The sequence below is a fragment of the Mizuhopecten yessoensis genome, unplaced genomic scaffold, assembly GCF_002113885.1.
Source record: "Mizuhopecten yessoensis strain PY_sf001 unplaced genomic scaffold, ASM211388v2 scaffold10865, whole genome shotgun sequence".
Taxonomy (NCBI): Eukaryota; Metazoa; Mollusca; class Bivalvia; order Pectinida; family Pectinidae; genus Mizuhopecten; species Mizuhopecten yessoensis.
In genome coordinates, this window is record NW_018408760.1 from 135788 (window position 1) to 152454 (window position 16667).

Here is a 16667-nt window from a genome sequence, read left to right on the forward strand (position 1 = left end):
TACGTTTACTTACATTTGTATATTGATTAAGTTTACTTCGCCATTTTTGCAATAGTTAGCCTTCGGTAACAAGTTAACCGAGCTGATAAACGATAACATAAGTATATTGCATGACCTAATCCAGGTTCCTCTGACTAGCCATGCCATATCCATAACACATATTAGCCGGATCTGCATGGCTATCCTGCATTAAATGGCATATCACGTACCAAAAATGTTTTAGAAAGACCTTGTGTGTAGATATAAGATCATATAGATGTACGTAATGGACACGCCGATACAATGTTACCAAGCACCCTTACCTGTTACCAAGTACATGTTAATGACCAGGTAACGGGTACCAGTTTATGGTAATGCACGTTTTTCCTCGATGAAGTTACTTGCAATGTTGATGACACCCATTCAAAACAAGTAGGGCTCCCTTATTGTTGCGTTATACAGCTTTCATAAATTAATAACATGTATGATTCTAAACAAATTGTGCATTTTAATCGAACTTTTGGTGAAAACATTATTTTCAAAACACGAACCTCCAATTAATTTTAAACCTAATTGATTATATTACACATACAAGTTTATTTTATCATGACAGATGCTGTAACACTGACCGGGTCGTCTGAGTACGCTGTCCCCGGGAATAACTTTACTCTGACGTGTGACGTACCAGATGAGGCCATTGCTGTTAGCTTTTACCATCGTCCTGACGCGTCTACTCCAGTAGGTAGTGTACAAGTAGGTGGTAGTCAATGTTACAACCCGCCCGACCTCTGTACACCAGATGTCTGTTCCTGTGTATCCACGTCGACTGGAGGACGTGGTACAGTGTTCCGGTGGGTCATACAGCCACAGACGGGAGATCATGGATCCGTGTGGTTCTGTAAACGTACCAACCTTAAACTGACTGATCAAATACTGGACAGTCCGGACTTCACACTCAGTGTGGCAGGTAGGGTTCAAATATATAAATGTCAAGTTCAATTGCAATGCATAATATAAAAAAATGAAATGTTTTATGTTTGTTTAAAATATTACATATGATCCAGGTCGTTAACATCGCCTCGTGACAAAATGAACCCCGCCATATTTGCACTGTATAAAAATCTTTTTATTTCAAATTGTCCCGGTTTATGGAAGTTCAGAAACATGTTATTTATTTTAAAGTATACTTGCATTATATTATGTGACATGATTTCTTAGCAAGATTCGCTCAAATTATTGCCGAAACTCATATCCTGTAAGCTACATGATCCAGTTTTCAGGGAAAGGTACTTTTATGTAAACTTTGTATATATTCACTTGTTATAAAGTTTTTGTTTCTACCTAGTACGACAACTATGTCGGAAGGGACATCGCTGCAACATTACTTTCTCTAAATAACGCAAAGAAAAACGAAACCACACAATTTGGAATCTGCCTCGTGCGTAATCTATGATTTTTCTTGAACTACGGCACATGCAGTTTGTCCTGGTGTTACATTCAACACAGCATCTTCTGCAATGTAGGTTTTGTTCTGTGTGTAGTTTAACTGGTGATCTGAGGGAGCTGGTTCCGCTTTATACATGCTTGGTTAAAATATTATTTCAATGTTTCTAAAATACTATACAGTAATTTGTTGTTTCCAAACTGATTTAACTCTGATGTACATTGGTATGAAATACGGTTTCTGTTCCCGAGGCCTCAGTGCTGTAATTACAATGTCGTAGCACACATCTTTAAAAAACATTGCTGTCATACATTTTGGCAAATTAGAAGTATAGCCAACTTTATCGTGGTCATTAGTATCGATAAATGTCAAGCAAGGTCAATCAAATCACGGCCCGGGCTATGTTTGATAGGGTCCGTTTGGTATGTTACTCCAACAATGTACAGAAACAAACGAGTTGAACCATTGAGTATAGAGTGCCGATAAGAATTGGTATTTAAATGATTTTATTTTTAAAACACTGTCTGAAATAGGATGTAACAGCCATTCACTTCAACCTTGTATATGTAGAAAAAACAACATTCTACCCTTGTACGAAAAAGAAACATTGCATTTTGGACTATTACTTAATATTATGATGGTGTAATTCCATCATTAGATAGTAACTATGGCCTTGACCATTGACCAATGATTATCGTTAATGCAAATGTAACTAGATCTATTATGTTTGATGAAAGTCTTCCAAGGAATGTGCGGCTGCTGGATTGGTGATAAGGGTAGTGATACTCGTTACATACTTAGTATTTGTACTTGACCTTTGACTGATAATGCCCGTATTCAAACTTTTCAAGAGAACGTCAAGGACAAACATATCTGAAATACGAAATAAGGCCGCAAGAGTGCGTATTTGGCGAATCACATGTTCGAAATGTCGGGAAGCTAAATCCCCTCAAACATATAACGTTACCCAATGTTTGTATATAAACAATAAACACACAGCCTAAAATTAAGAGATGTTTGTCTTGGTATGACATTCGTTAACATTTCTGGATTGCTTGCCGAACTAGATAAAATACCCCAAAAAGCAGATATCTGTTCACCGTTTTAACTGAAGATTCATTTAGCATTTAGTTAATATCCATGTTTACTGCTTCCACCATTCAAATAACATTTCAACAATAATACTTAGTGCATTTAGGATCCATAGAGAAACCTGACATTGAATAATATGTATGTGACAACTACAAATGTACCTGTAGATGGTCCTGGAACCTCCCTAGCCCTGTCCCCACAGGACACTTTGTACACCAGAAATGAGGGGGAAACGTTACCGGACATCACCTGTACAGCTGACTGTAGACCCGGCTGTACCTTTGTGTGGACAAAACCTGACAACACCAACTTTACCGCCTCAGCTGTGTTATCACTGGGACAACTGGACAGGTCAAAGCACGGGACATACAGATGTACTGCTTGGAATGTTATCGGGACGTCAGGTATCACTACCAGTGTAAACGTACATTGTAATTATATTTTATATCAAACCAGTTTTACCTTCTCTTGGAATCATACACTTTAAATCTCTCTCACGCCACATTGATGTATTTACTATTCAATGTTATCCGGTTTAAACAAACTAGGTATATAATATACATTCAAAAGTATATTATGCTTATGGTGATGTTATCGAAACCTAAACTATTTACAAACTGTATGGCATTTGTACGGTACTGTACGTTTTGCAAATCGGAATGCATTACTACGGTAAACCTCCGGTCAGTTCGAATAGACGGATAGTTCGAGTACACTTTTTGAACAATAAAAATAATGGTTTTCTGTCTAGTGATAGTTCGGACCCTGCTTACACACGTTTCGGATTGTTTGAACACACAACTTGAGTACTGAGCTTACGTAATATTATTGATCAAGGTTGGCTATCGGAGATGCAATAACAGCCTCGCGAAACTCGCCTAAACTTGATCTATTTGCGCATCGACAGCGCGGAATCTTACCGTCACATCGCTGACAGACGTGTGTATTGTCATGATATTACTGTGATTACAATTTGATTATATAATCGCGACCTGGCCAGCGATCACTGATTATGACTAAATTGATGCATTACCTATAAATGTGCCAAAACAAAAATATCTTACCAGGTGGTCGATCGAATTATTAATCCGTAATTGCAGTTTTAATCCACTCTCCGCATTCTGATCAATACAACTGAACTTTCGTCATTACTCGAGAAAACATCTACTGCTTTGCAGCCTACATACTTGTCTCTGCTTTGCAATTGAACTTAATAATTGATTATCAATATGTAAGTAAATATGAGAAAGATATATATACCACTATCCATCTCCAGATTTGCAAATATATATCGCAATAATGCCGTCATTGTTCCGTATCAATGACTTGGCTGTTTGCCGTGATTTTTGCCGATGTCGACTTGGATAGTTCGAACAACTCTTTATTTTAGCGGCTATGCTTTTGTTTAATTCGAACAGAATTGACAATGTTTATTGAATTTTGTTCCCACAGACCGGAGGTTTACCGTTTGTCGTTAAACCGATGAAGTGGGCTGAGGTCGTGACCCCTACCCCAGTCCTTTAGGTTTTGAAAAAAGTAGAAGTCTTGTGAAGGACAAACTTTAAATTCGCCGACATCTTTTAGTGTCGCTTAAGTATAATATGATGAAATATATATATAAAAAAATCAGCAATCACATGGCACCAACCTTAGTTACTGAACATGAGTTTCATCCCGAAAACCAACCTAATCGTTGTCCTGTTATATGTTTATAACGTATATGTAATTTGACACTGGCATCCCCAAAGATATTGCGGTAGCATAATATACAACAAGCAACCCGTTTATTCATTATTGATGTTTGTAAGACAGATGTTGTGTCACAGCTGACTTTGTTGTATTATGGGGTCTACATATTCATGTCACGTGATTAGGGATATGTACTTCCGGTTACCGACAAACAAGAGGCCCAGAGGGCCTGTATCGCTCACCTGTTTCTTTTGTAACATAAAACCGAAATATAGGTAACTTCAGACCAAATTTGGGAAGTAGAACACAAGACATTTTAACATCTCTTAAACGGTTCTTAAGATATTGCTGTATGAAATTTTAAATTGTAATCTGACCTTTGACCTCATTGCTGTAATAAATGACTGTAGACCAAATTATTCTCAAACTGGGGTATCCGGTAGGACCTACCGGTATCAGTGTGACTAATTGTGATGGTCACATAGGGAGGGGTTTGCTGCTAGAGACAGTAATATACCTAGCCACTGTGTTTGTTTACACTACCATGCTACAGTAGTGATCTCACCAGTGGTCAGCTGTCTGTCGCAGTTCTATAGGTCTTTGATGTTCTAGGCTCAGTTATTCACACATTGTCAGCTTTTTCTTTAAAGTTTATTTGGAAATTGTACCATATGGACTCTGTCTGCTAAAAGTCTAACTTATTTTTTTTTTTTCAAAATTTACATGTGTGTCTACCATGTGATCATTTACCCGGTATTATCACATGTTTTAATTTAGCTAGGTTTTATTATGGATTTTACTATTTTCTTATAAGCTCACAAGATTTGATCAACTGGTTCTTGAACACCATCAGTATATAATATACAAGAAATAAAAAAGAAAACTACTGATACTTTATACTTATCTGTATTCTATCTATATAACTAAAACATAAAGTATCCGTCAATTACTGTAGGTACTTGGTTTCAGTAAACCCCATTACATGGGGGTATATGACCTTCTAAAATGGATTTCGACCCGGAAAATAAAGGTTTGTCAAATATGGGGTCAGAATACAAAATGTATGCTTAATATTCCTAACAACAGTTTGTATGTCTCACAGAAGCACCGTCTTCCATCAAGGATGATTTGACTTTCATAACATTGACCTTTCATCACATGACCTTGACCTTACACCTATGATGTAATTGATATCAGTCCAAACAATATCAATTGAGCAATAGCCTACGTTCCTGTTTGAGAGTGAAGATACTAAACTAATGTTTCCTTTTCAAACGTATCAAATGTGGGTGTTGAGAGTAGATTACAAAATCACGTAACTTTTCTCCTTCTACACAGATGTGCAATCTTATAACTTAAATTTAGATAATTGGCTATGTACATGAATTATTTGAGTTGACAAGGTGATACTAGTGTGGGCCTTGATGACCGAAACGGTCCCTCGAACTCCCATTATGAGTCGATCCCACAACACACTGGTAATGTTAAAAACAATCTAACATTTTGTCCTTCCATTTTATTTTTCATAATGTAAAGAGTAAATGAAACAAAATGTATTTAGGAGATTGTGTTTGATATCTGTGACCTATTTATATAACATAATACAGTTATGTATTCGTATATAAATGAAGAAGAAACAAATTTAAGTAAAATATAAGATTTAACAATCAATTTCAAAACAATTGTTCTCCCATGAATATATTTCAGACCAAAAATTAGAAAAGTGTTTCTTTTCCTTTGAATTCAAACTTCATTCCTATTAATGAAAAGAATAGCAGAATAGTCACAGTAACCTTTTAGACATCGGAACCGATTGGACACAGGACTTTATACATTTTTGTTTTAATGAAATGGCAAGATTTGTATTTCTGATTGCTGATAATCAGAATAACTGTAACTGGCGACATAAATTTCTGGATATCCATCGATTTTAAAGTAAAAAGTTTAGCAGTATTATCATACTTTTGTTTGCATACCCATTGACCGTTCCGTGTGTTGTTCTAACAGCTAATCTGTGCACCCAACAAAGGTGTGCAATCGGTCATGAGTATCTAGTCTCGTCTTAAGTAAGGGTAAACCTTGTGGTTAATTGCATATGCTGACCAATTGTGTCGGCCGAAGAGGATCTCATCGTCGATTTGACTGCTTTGCTAAGAAATAGACGGGGCAGGGGGAGCAGTTGGGCATGTTTAATATACAAGTAAATTGATATCTAAATAAAGAAATAATTGCTTGGTTGGTCTCTAGGGATGAACACCGTGTTTTGTTTGAGCCAAAATGTTGTGTTCTGCTTTTAGGTAAAGCTAACCACACGGTGCAGTTTTGTATTTCTCCTCATGCGTATGACGATTAAAATCAGTGGTATGATGGTGCTTTTCATCCGTTGATACATTTACGTTCTATAGACAAATACCCGCTTATTACATTTACTTCAATACCACGTTGCTCGCTGCGTTTAGTTTGGTGAGGGTGGGTAATTTACACATAATGACATTTTATCGTAGTGAAGAAGATTGACCGGTTTAGCTATATGCGTGATTAAGCTATATTGTGCGGTTAAATGGCCTTAGATACCATTGGTTCTTTCAGGCCATTCAAACGGCCAGTTCGGCCAGACATCTGTATAACGGCCGTTCTTGTGGGGTTCGTTTTGAGAGATAGTATCGGTCAATTGCTCAGCATACGTTCGAACAGTGTCCTTCTATCGGTTATATATCATTCGGTCATCATTGGGTCCCACAACAAGTGGAAACTTGCCCGTAGAAAATGCTGCTATTGTATATATCATATTAACCTGCTGAATAGTGAACCGCATTGTTATATTTAGATGGACCAGGAGACAGTATAACATTTAAGTCCGAGTCAGATGTGTTGGATAGCATTGAGAACCAGACCATCCCAGAAATGTTATGTTCCGCTGACTGTAGACCTCCATGTACCTACATCTGGTCTAAAGCTGGCAGAGGTTATCCAAACCCACTGTCTCTATATGTGGCCACCAGGAACAATGCTGGACAATACACGTGTACAGCCGACAACATTGTCAGTAAAGGAACAAAAACGTGGAACCTTATTGTCAGATGTATGTATATTACCGTATATATTAGAAAGGTGTACACATACATGTTCTTACATAAATATATTCTACAAACTCTGTCTGACACTGAGATACTGAATGTAGCTTATTACCTTACATCGATTTCTATTTTTTTAGTTCAGTTTTGCTAAACATATTGAAGATCTCCCAAATAAGCAGAACACGCCAACGACAACAAGTGCTTCCTGAGGTGGCAGAATGAAATGTTTTGAGAAATATGTCGTAGTGGACTCATGGCTTGACCTTTTGATCTTACTCTTTGAAAACGTGTGTCGGCGGCCAATTTCTCATACGTTTTTACCAGGATTTATTAACTCAAGATACCCTCTCATGCTGCACTTGCATACCCTGTCTGGATTAATTTAGCATGTATGTATATTTTAGGACGTTGGAGTGCAATTGATGAAAAACAGGTCAACTGTGATACATGTATATGCTTTGACAGCATATCGCTGACATCGAAAACGTATGTCAAAAGCTTATTTCCTATACCATTTCTCATGGAATAACCAAATTTGGTCAGGAAGGGTACCTAACTCCCAGGAAACAGAACATGTGTATATACCATTTTGATAAGAGTGTTTTGCCTGGCCTGTGCATGGCTTCCATTAATTTTGATTTCCACAACTCGGCGAGTTACGTACGTGTCCTTGGCAACAGGATGTATACAAGCAAACTCATCCAGATTTGTATCGTTTGTGCATGGTCCGCACATCGTGTGATGTTGTGCGAGCCAACAACTGTACGTTTTGTTTTATTCCACCAATTTTGTACAACACATGTGTATAACTATGACTCATTTCAGTTCCTCCCAGATTACCCAGTCTTAGCTACACACAAGGAGACGGTAATGTCACTGAGAACGGACCTAAATCACTTATATGCAGGGTAGAGAGTTACCCTCCGTCTACAATTCATTGGTACTATAAAGCCAATAATAGCCTTCTTCTCGCCACCCCGGATGTACTGGAGAGTACCTACACCCTGACTACTGCTGGCTGTCTGGACACAGGACTGTATACATGTTCTGCTAGGAACAGTGTCTCTAACACAGCGGTTACCAGGGACACATATATCAACGTTTTGTGTAAGTTAGTCCCACTGAGTGACTATGAGCTTCCATTTGGAATTTATTCGTTTGTTTTATTGTATTGTCTTGTTCTTAGTTATCTATTGTTTCAATAGCGTTTACATAGATCACATCAACAGTACGATAAACACCATATCAATATCATAGCGACCACTCTTTCATGAGTCCGCGAACTCATACATTTGTGTAAGAAATCTAAACTTCTATCTATGTGATAAAGCAGAAAAGGAATATATTCAATGGGATGTTATTGTTTCTGTAAAAGACTTCTTGTTCTAAGCAGTTAATAGAGCACAATTCATTAAATCAAGCTTCAGCCCGAAATGTAGGCTTCTTGAAAGAGTAATAAATAGTGACATTATATAATGTCACAATTCCCGTTCTACACGTTCTAGTCATTTAGTTTGTCATGGAAAGAGAGTATCAGATATTGCACGGTCACGGGCAAATCGAAGGAAAAGGTGGTAATGCTATTGTTTTTCAATCTACTAAAGATATCGGTCAATATCCCTAAATGAAGTGTTTGTTCAGCGACATTAGTCAAGTCATTTCTGAATTCAACAGGCAATATTTAGTCGGTAAGCATCCGCTTGTTGGGTGATCCATGAGCATTTTTATAGTTTAACAACTTCTGTTATCAAGTACAACTGTATTTATATCATTGCTGGAACATGAACATTATATGTTAAGTAAATGTAAATAACAACACAGTAGTTTCAATGATGAAACAATATTAATTCTGCATTAGTACAATGTAAAAGCACCATTAATAATGGGTTTGTTCCTAGACAAACAAGTTGTTTTCACACACTTTATTACGTTATTAGCGATTTTTTGTTCTATTTCGATTGATTGCAATCAACATCAATTCGAGTCAGACATACCGAACAGCACAGAATAGTTAATTGAAGAAAGAAAATAGCTTACCTCCCCAGAGTTGTAATAACGTGGACATGTTTACTGCTAAACAAAATGTCCTTTCAATGTAGCGCAAACTAGCCCACTATTTTGGTGATTGTTTTAGACTTTTTAATGAGAATAAAAGCATCTCCCCGGAGTTAATTTTATATGAATTCGATGGAGTTCAATTCCATCTCTGTGGCTTTTTGGTACTTTTAACGTATAGTGGCCACTAACATGATTTCTCTTTTCACCATTTCAGAATTGCAGACAAATAAATTATGATCGATATTTGTTTTCTCATTCCAGGTAAGCCACGTCCGTACCAGATTCCGAAAGATTATCAAACGTTTGAATTTGCTTTGTTAGAAACCCTAACTATTCTTGCCATGTTCATCTCAAACCCAGAACCAGTGTTCACATGGACTTTTCAACTCACCCCATTGACATGTGCCACAGAACTTGTAAATGGGGCGGACAACTTTGCTATTAAAAATAGCTTCCAGATGATTAATCTATCTGCTGTGTCAGAGGGAACACGTACGAATATACAAGATAACTGGTTTGGATTGTATAATGTCACAGCAACAAACAGCCAGGGAAGTGCAATGGTCAGCTATACAGTTCGTGCGCAACGTGAGTATCGGCCGTAGTTATTATAGGTTTGTTAACATGTTGTCATGTTCAGGAATGAAATACTCATATTCTTATAGGGTAATCGTTGATTTGATAATAATGTGAATTACTCGAACACTGTTTCAAAATGTATTATATCGGGTCTGCGTTAGGTTTTTCGCACTCAGTCATAGAAAGACCTTTTGCAAATTTGTTTCTTTAGAACTTTAAACCGCCATCATCAGATCGTATACAGGTTACGTTAGTTAACGTTAGTGCTTTTGCCTTCTTGTGATTGCGCGGATATGATGCCGACTTAATAGTGCTATCTCACTGAAATACAATGTCGAAGGCACTCAGCACAACATTTCACCCGATCATATTATACTGAAAACGGAAGAACCAGTTGTTGTCATTTCCCTAAATGCTGAATGTCAAGCAGGTACATGTAATAACAACTACCATTTTAAGGACTTTGGTATGTCCCGGCCTGGGGCAGAACCCATGGCCTTACTCATCTTGGCAAACGTTCAGTATTAAAGCCAAGCAAGGCGCTAAAAAAGAAAAAGTAGTTAGAAGTAGAAAGGAAATACATGGACAAAGATCTCAAATATTGAAATGGGTGCAGCAGATTTATTTTGGTTGATCTTGTCCCCAATAGTTGGGAAAACGAAAAATACCGACAGGCGGCCATTTTGAAATTAAAGAGTTAAAGTTTGTTAGCATTTTTTACCCAGAAAGAACTAGAGGGATCTTTCTCAAATTGCACATGAATGTTCCCCATGGTCTTTAGATATGCATATCGACGTTTGGGCTGATGGGTAAAACTGAGATGGCAGAATGGTGGCCATCTTGTCTTTTCAGTGAGAACGTTTGTTACCGCTATTTCTCAGACAGTTCTTGAGGGAATTTATTTTCAAAGTTTACATGAGGGTTCACGATTTTCACACGAGGATTTTTCATAGTCTGTACTTACGCAAACTAAATTTTGGGACGAATCAGATAACCCAGATGGCAACCAGGCAGCCATATTGTATTTTGACTATTCAATTTTTTATCACTTTTATATATGCATGTTTCTCTTGGTTCCTTTGTTAAATGTATCCTTGCACTAATGATAAATCATCCGTGATTGACAGCATTCCCAATTACACATCTTAAGCATTTTGCATATAGTTACGCAAATCTTGTACAATAACGTTTTGCACAGTGGCGAATAACATGACATGACAGTGATTTAAGTTAAAACAAGGTTCCTGTTTAGAAATTCCAACATACACTGGGTAATAGTACATATAAGGAAAATGAAGAGCAAATAGTGTAAAAGATCATCTTCTGTAGATCCGACAAAGATCCGTTCATGGTGGGCACCAAGGTCCTTCTATGGCCTCTTGTTCCTTGTCTAGGCAAGAGCCATCAATTGAAGAGAAATTTCAGTTTGTTTCAAAACTTAAAACTGTTCTAATAAGATCATAATTTTAAAGATGTGTATGTTGATAGTTTTCTGAAGTTTAAGTAGCAAAGCATTGGAGTCATGCATACACTCAATAGCACGAACTATAATATCACACTGTTACGCTGTATCAGATATGTTGTTTCTTCAGAAGGGTACTTTTTATCAGAAGAAACTGCCTTTACATTTTACATTTGTATCTGAATACAATACAAATAAAGTTAAATACATTAAATACAAATGTTTCATATATAATTAAAATCGATGCATTACTATAAAAAAGTACATTGACCAGAGCTTACACAAAAGAAAATTACTTTAATGATTATATTTGGACGCTTTTACACCTTGTAATCAACCACATCATGCTTTATTATCGTATATGTGTTTTACACCTCAAATGAGCTTTAGGCATACCGTTTATATCTATACAACAGGAGATCCAAGCTTCCCAATAATTTTGTCAGTTGACTGTAGACAGCCTAAGACTGCCGAAGTATCGTGGAAGGACGGCGGAAACTCCAAGTTTTACCGTGTTTTATTCAGCAGTAATGGATTTCTGAACTCAAAGCAGGTTTACCCCTTGACGATTCCATATGAAGTTGAAAGAAGTAACATCTATAGTCTGTATGTAGACAATTTGGAGGGAGAACGACTGTATTCCTTTAAAATTGCAGCATACAACGAACATGGAAATACAACATCGATCGAAGCCGTTGGATGTACAGTTCGGGAAGGTTCGTTATTTACCTTGCGTATCACGTATTGCTAATATGTTCAAAATTTCTATTGAAATTGCATACCATCTACAAAAGAAATATGTGGAAGAGAAAACATATATTAAAACGCTTAGGAAAGTTAAGATATTGGGATTTTGAGCATTTTAGCATTTTACCTCTATATTATTTCCCGATCACATATGCTACCTTTCTTGATGGCAACATCCCTGCTTCCTAATCCAACGGAGTTAAAATGTTGCAGTTGATTTCATATTCAATATCCAATAAAGAAATGTACAACACAACGTTTCGGGTGATACAGACTGATGTATGTGCTTTTTTTTAAAAGAACTATCCAGTGCTACCGACAACATGTACGTAACAGGAGTTTCCCTAACGTGTACTGGTGTGTTCACTCTCCTGCTGACAGTAGGACTCGGAATATTTATAAGTCGTACGTATTAATTATCTAACTATTTATTGAAAAAAAAAAATGCCATATTTACTGAATAATCTTCAAATAAGGATCTAAGATATTCCTATTTCATACTTATAAATTGTTCTTATATACAAATACAGTATTTGTTTTTCTAAATGATGCAAAGAACGTCTCCTAGACAACTGAAGTATTTCATAAAAAAAATAGAAAGTGTGTTTATTTCTTCACATTACAGAACTCGCTATAATAACTTATCCCTTTATAATTGTACAGGGTATGGTAGACTACCATTCATGTAAGTAAATGCATTTTGAGATAAACTTTGTCGACATCTTATTCGTTTTATCATAACTTCTTTCAATTTTTTTATGAACAGTGTATACTTATAATACCACATCTTGTCAGAATTGTTCTGTTTTGACATTATGATTAATAGAAAATAGCATGTTATTTCACAAACAATTCTCCCACAATACGATCATATAGTATGATGATGTATCAGTAAACATATAATGGTCTTTATATATTGTTTCTCAGCAAAAGACAGCATCTGAAACACAGAGAATTTCAGAAGGAGCAACTTTCAGAACAAGGTAATTTCAGCAAAGAATGCATTATAATCTTTTACTCGTTTGGTCCAAGGTATCAATGAGCAATATTTTTTGTTTCAATTTATAGAACATGTAGATGAGTTTTAGCAATGAAAAATATGTTTTATATAACGTACAGGTAAATCTTTTGTTTGTATTGAATTGAACATTTTGTTTGTTTAAATACATATCTATCCGTTTATCTTACAGACGTGGCACCTCCTGAAGAGGAAGAGCGGTAATTATATATTTTTTCTATCTTAAAATACAACATTGTGGCGTTATGCTTACTACACAAATCAACAATCATTTAATGCTTTAAATCAAATATTGATTTTTTTTCTTATTTTGTGCTACTTATTTCTACATAGATCGTCGTATGAACAACTCGATATGAATGCAATTGCCAAACCGTCCATATACTCTGAAATCGGAAGTCATCCTGAAGGTAAAGCACACACTGAGACTGATGCATGTCAATTGTCCTTACACAGTATACACATATATATAAACTTTATTTGTCAATCAGGAAAGCAGTTTTGACAATGTATATCTCTTTTTGTCCGGATGCGCTAGTTTGATCTTGATGTTGGCGGAAACCCGGTTTTCCAGATCAAAATTAGATCGCGATGATAAATTTCGTGCAGCATAGATATTTAAATGTCTCACTCATATACTTTGTATTTGGGTGAAAGAATTTATTAAAAAAAACGTTATTGAATTGTTTTTTATCTAGATTGTCCGATAGCAAACGGGTAAACATTTTTTTTTAACGCCTCTTCATCTACATTTAAACAAAATGCATGCTGATTTGAATGCAGGAATAAAAACTGCTTGGATGAGTAAGAGTAATAACTTCCCAATGTGAGATAAACCAGTGTCATCAAGTTGATATATTTATATGCATTTTAATGTTACCCAGGCTAACACAATTATGTTTGGTTGTCTGTATTTGTAGGTCACCAGAAAGAAACAGTCATTGCCAAGTGAGTATTTGTTATCAGCAATTCTATATACTGCCATGGTTTATACACATTTCTGTAGTTATGGTATACGATCTCCAACATGTGACCGACACAGTATATGTTTTTGTATTAACAGAGAGTACGAGTCTTTGGAGGGTCGGTCGAATCCAAACATATATGATGAGCCCCACGGTGTAACGTCTGGTAAGTTGTTGTCTAAACTCGTCATAAATGACAGGTGATCGGTATCATAACCAAACTTTACATAATAAAGTAAAGTCATAACTAATCCAAACACAAACCATTCCATTGAGTTCGTAATTATTAATTTACAAAAACGCTTTGATGCAACTTAATCCCTGAAATCTTAACTCCCTTCAAGATGCTTTTAAATCAGGAATGATGAATCCCACATGCATATAAGTTATTATATGAGCAAATGTAATTAGAAATTGACAAAAACAGTTTCATCTTCCGACATACCTTCAACACAAAGAATGTATGTGGTATTATAAAAGTGCATGTTTTAATTTGTTGATATTACTTTAGTTAATCAATTTGTTCATTGGTTTGTTCATGTACATATACACTGTAGTAGTATTCAACATTTTGATCTCCTGTATCTTTGATTATTGAGCATTGTTTTGAACATTTTATTTATTTAAATTTTACTATTTAAATGGGCAATTGTGGCATTTGACTATTTCCTTAATGAGAAAGAAAAAGCATATTTAGCTTGAGGTTTTTTATTGATACCACGTTCAACTCACAGATTAGTTGGTTAAAAATATTCAAAAAGAAATCCTATTACTTTTGTTCACAGGTAACAAGGGAGCATACGTCAATACAGCCGTTGCTGGGAGTTCTGCTGATTACGGAAACTAGATTTTTTTCAGTACGCGAAGATACGTGATGACAATGAACAAACAACTCGAGGAAACTTCACTTAATACTGTGATGGATGTAAATTATTTTCCTTGGCAAAACAACTATCAAACGTAGAATGCTTGTGGTATCAATAAAACAATTAAGAAATGGTCAATACAGAGTGTCACCTGCACAAACTAATACCAAACAGTCTGTTTACGTAGGAAATTGAGACACATAGGTTGCGTCTAGTAATAAAATGAAGTTTCAGCATAATGCTTAATTCGACAGTGGGTCTGAACACTGGGACATCGGCATTTCTGTGTGTACGGGTCTTCTGGGATATAATATTCACTTCAGACAACTAACAGAATAACGAGAGGAATTTCAAATGTAATCAGTATCCCGTGAGCTCGGGACATAACGACGTGATCTTTGAAGGTTTCACTTTTTGATAAATGAGTAGTTATACTCTCACGCAGGTAGAGACATACTGAGTATTTACTGACTATAATATTCCTTATATGATTTTATTCTTATCACTGTTGCTTGTTTATATTAAAAACATATTCTATGTATAAAACCAGAGTTGTATGTTCTGATTGTAGACTAACACTCCTTGGGGTAGGGCGTTACTAGTACTTTGTAGCTGGACCAAGTCTGTCGTGGCTTACATAAAATACTTTTGAAGAATAAATGAACTTTTGTAAGAAAAAGTTTTAAATGTGTCAGCTAATGAAGACTTTAGACATGTAATGTTAAGGCTCCTGGCTCTTAATACTACAGACCCTTTAGTCAATTGTATAACCTAATACATACCTTTATTATGGCAATCATACTCACTTACTCTCCTTATAATTGGTAAATTTACGTTTAGTAGTAAAAACAAGTGCTAAACTTGTTCATGAAACTCAATTACTTCATGCATTAACTTAGTGTTATTGATAAAATATGAAATGTTTTGTGAAATGTTTCATTTTGTGTATACAAACAAAAAACAAACAAAAAACCCATTAAAAATAAAAAGGAATGTTTCAGCCGAATACAAAATCACATTGTAATTAGAACACTTTATATGTGTCAGCTTATTGTACGTATAAGTTGTGTTGTCAAAGTGGTTCAGGTACATACACAAGCAAGCTTGCTTAATAAGGACGCCTTTCGAGTTAATTGACTTGTAGCATCGCTATGTTGTAGGATACTAGAAGTTAGAAGATATATTGATATAAATTTATATCCCTAAACCTATGAGTACCTTTTTCCTACGTGGAAAAAAAATCCTTAAAGAAGCCAATTCATAGATCGTCTTTTTGTGTATTCCCTTCGTTTGTGGTGGAGGGAGTAAAGAGGGGGAGGATGGTGGATATAATAAAAAACACCTTTTAACAAATTGTCAGATTTGTCAAAGGTGAAATTAGGCCATATCGGTATGCGCGATTTCTTCTTTGACAATGTGAGATAAAAATCAGCCATATTTGGCGAGAAGCATTGTTGAATGGCTGGGATTCGAAATTATACAAATAGATGCTGGTAGGATTTACCAATGGAATGGCTCTATCTCTAAGGTAGTATTTGTCATACTACTTTTGTTATAATATTTAACGTTTTTGCGTAAATATCCAGGTTAGCAATACAGGCCATCTTGGCTTCTTTTCACTCCGTAAAATATACGTAAATAGTGTGACCGCTTTTGAATGGTTGGGTGTATGCATACGTCACTAAGTCAGT

At 35.9% G+C, this 16667-nt stretch overlaps 1 protein-coding gene across 3 annotated transcripts in view; it reads left to right on the forward strand.

Annotated features, from left to right (window-relative positions):
* LOC110463067 (hemicentin-2-like) overlaps positions 1-16087 on the forward strand; it is a 20395-nt gene extending 4308 nt beyond the window's left edge. The window contains exons 2-15 of one of the 3 annotated variants that reach the window (XM_021517406.1): positions 593-946; positions 2683-2946; positions 7032-7286; positions 8107-8388; positions 9601-9927; positions 11797-12096; positions 12428-12532; positions 12791-12812; positions 13055-13110; positions 13318-13345; positions 13479-13555; positions 14066-14093; positions 14209-14276; positions 14896-16087. In XM_021517406.1, the coding sequence (XP_021373081.1) occupies positions 593-946; positions 2683-2946; positions 7032-7286; positions 8107-8388; positions 9601-9927; positions 11797-12096; positions 12428-12532; positions 12791-12812; positions 13055-13110; positions 13318-13345; positions 13479-13555; positions 14066-14093; positions 14209-14276; positions 14896-14957 (2228 nt within the window). In that variant the 3' untranslated portion in view covers positions 14958-16087. The remainder of the gene's footprint in view (positions 1-592; positions 947-2682; positions 2947-7031; positions 7287-8106; positions 8389-9600; positions 9928-11796; positions 12097-12427; positions 12533-12790; positions 12813-13054; positions 13111-13317; positions 13346-13478; positions 13556-14065; positions 14094-14208; positions 14277-14895) is intronic. The other 2 variants (XM_021517408.1, XM_021517407.1) reach the window with 2 other exon arrangements.
* Positions 16088-16667: the final 580 nt, after the last annotated feature.